We start from the raw sequence: 1,749 nt of genomic DNA on the forward strand, positions 1-1,749 counted from the left end.
GTTTAATAAAAAACGGTGTTTTGGTCTGACATTTTGGTTTGATCCAAAACTAATTAAAATGCAACAAATAAAGTAAATATGAGTAAAACTAAAAAAATATCAATACAAACTTTTATTTAAATACAAATTATAATAATAATTAATTAGGGTAACTTCTCTTTAGTGTAGTTTTTTTACAGTCTGGATACAGATTTCTATGTTCCTGAACACAACGCAACAAAAACTGTTTTTGCTCTTCTTCAGCCGTGATAAGACCATTAAAATCTTGCATTAATTTAACAGCTCTTTCAGCAGTGTCATTTACGACCTTCAAACGACTTAATCGCCTTCTAGCTTCCAAAAAGCAAGATTGTCACCCCACGAAGATACGTCTTCCCGAAGAAAACTGTCGTCGATCTGTAGTCGAGATAGAAATCGTTTGCTTCTTTGAGTCACAAAATCATCCAGCGTCATATCTGAAATAAAGAAAAAACCATTAAAATAAGCAAAAACTAAACCACAAAACTTTGAAAAAGAAACATGAAAATATTAAGTACTTACCAAACAAATTTTGCGTAATATCTTCCTTCGATGGGACATAGCGTTTAGAGGAATCTGAACTTTCGTCTCTGTTTAAATTATTGATCATTTTTGTCTTGGTTTTGGTATCAACTTCTTCATCAAAGAGTGATAACATGACTGTTTCTTCACACAAATACCATAAATGATGAATAAACTTGCTTATGGATGCCTTGGAACTTGTCGCGTCTACTTTTTCATATTCTTTTAGAGCTTTCAAAAAGGACAAGTCTTGGTTAGGTGCTTTAACTGCCATTGTACATTCGAGCCAAGGTTTGGTATACAAGGTGACGATAAATAAACAAACATCTTGTAGAGCATTTTTGTCCTTTTGCAGTAATTTTAAGTTGCAATTGAAGCAAACATATTTTTATAGAATAGATTGCTCTCGCCATCCATCGCGCTTGATGCAAAGCTCCGGGGGCCTGAGTTTTAGTTTATTCTCTGTGTCTCCTCCTAAGAACACAACGCATAGTTCAACCAATTCGCGGTAATCGTCTCTAACAAAAGATTTTTCCAGTTCAGTCTTATAAAAAGTTAACAAAGATGTAATGTTTGTCTTAGCAATATGTGCTTCAACGAAATTTAGAGGTGACTCAATGTTATCAGTGTTAATATTTTTCCAATTATCTCTTAACTTTTTGAAAATTGGAATATCTGGGCTACTTGTAATATGTTTTACCTTTGTTTCAAAAACAGCTTTAAGGACCAACTCATAAACATGATGACGACAAGCAAAAAGCAGCAATTCCCTTTCTAAAGTCTGCTCCAAAATAGCACAAGCTCCACTGAAGCGGCCAGTATTGGAAGCTGTTGTATCGCAGCACATTATCTGTACTTTGTCATGGAGGGTCCAGTCAAAGAGAGCAGTTGAAATGGCTTTAGCTTGATGTTTTCCAGAAGAACTCTCTAATTTCGGTACTGCAAGAAGCTGTTCTCTATCGTCAAATGAAGCAATAATTGGCAAGCGTTCTTCTTTTGAACTTCGTACATCCAATCCAGGTAATAGTTTTCCATCCCAATGAATTGTGACTACGTCAGGCAAATTATTCTGGAAGTCAGTTTTTATTGCTTCTGCCCTGGATTTTCTCGCTTGAGTACGAACTCGCTGAATCGAGGATTTGTTTATAGGGAAATCATCGCTGTTCAGACCAAGCGCTTCTACAACCGCATGGAGAATGTAAACTGAGT

The 1,749-nt window shown here is 35.5% G+C and overlaps 1 protein-coding gene across 1 annotated transcript; it reads right to left on the bottom strand.

Annotated features, from left to right (window-relative positions):
* Positions 1-318: 318 nt before the first annotated feature.
* On the bottom strand, positions 319-855 carry LOC141527382 (uncharacterized). The gene is made up of 2 exons (XM_074242808.1): positions 541-855; positions 319-455 (listed from the first exon to the last, which is right to left on the bottom strand). The coding sequence occupies exons 1-2, from the start codon at positions 812-814 to the stop codon at positions 319-321; spliced, it is 411 nt and encodes a 136-aa protein (XP_074098909.1). The 5' UTR covers positions 815-855.
* Positions 856-1,749: the final 894 nt, after the last annotated feature.

The sequence above is a fragment of the Cotesia typhae genome, unplaced genomic scaffold (assembly GCF_013202065.1).
Source record: "Cotesia typhae breed Kobodo isofemale line unplaced genomic scaffold, CoteBio_Ctyphae contig_4, whole genome shotgun sequence".
Classification (NCBI taxonomy): Eukaryota; Metazoa; Arthropoda; class Insecta; order Hymenoptera; family Braconidae; genus Cotesia; species Cotesia typhae.

What these genes read in the sequence shown, in the direction of transcription:
- LOC141527382 (XM_074242808.1), bottom strand. Translation starts at nt 814, where the DNA reads ATGGCAGTTAAAGCACCTAACCAAGACTTGTCCTTTTTGAAAGCTCTA. An exon ending in TATTACGCAAAATTTGTTTG is followed by an intron (nt 456 to 540) that starts GTAAGTACTTAA and finishes TCTTTATTTCAG; the next exon opens with ATATGACGCTGGATGATTTT.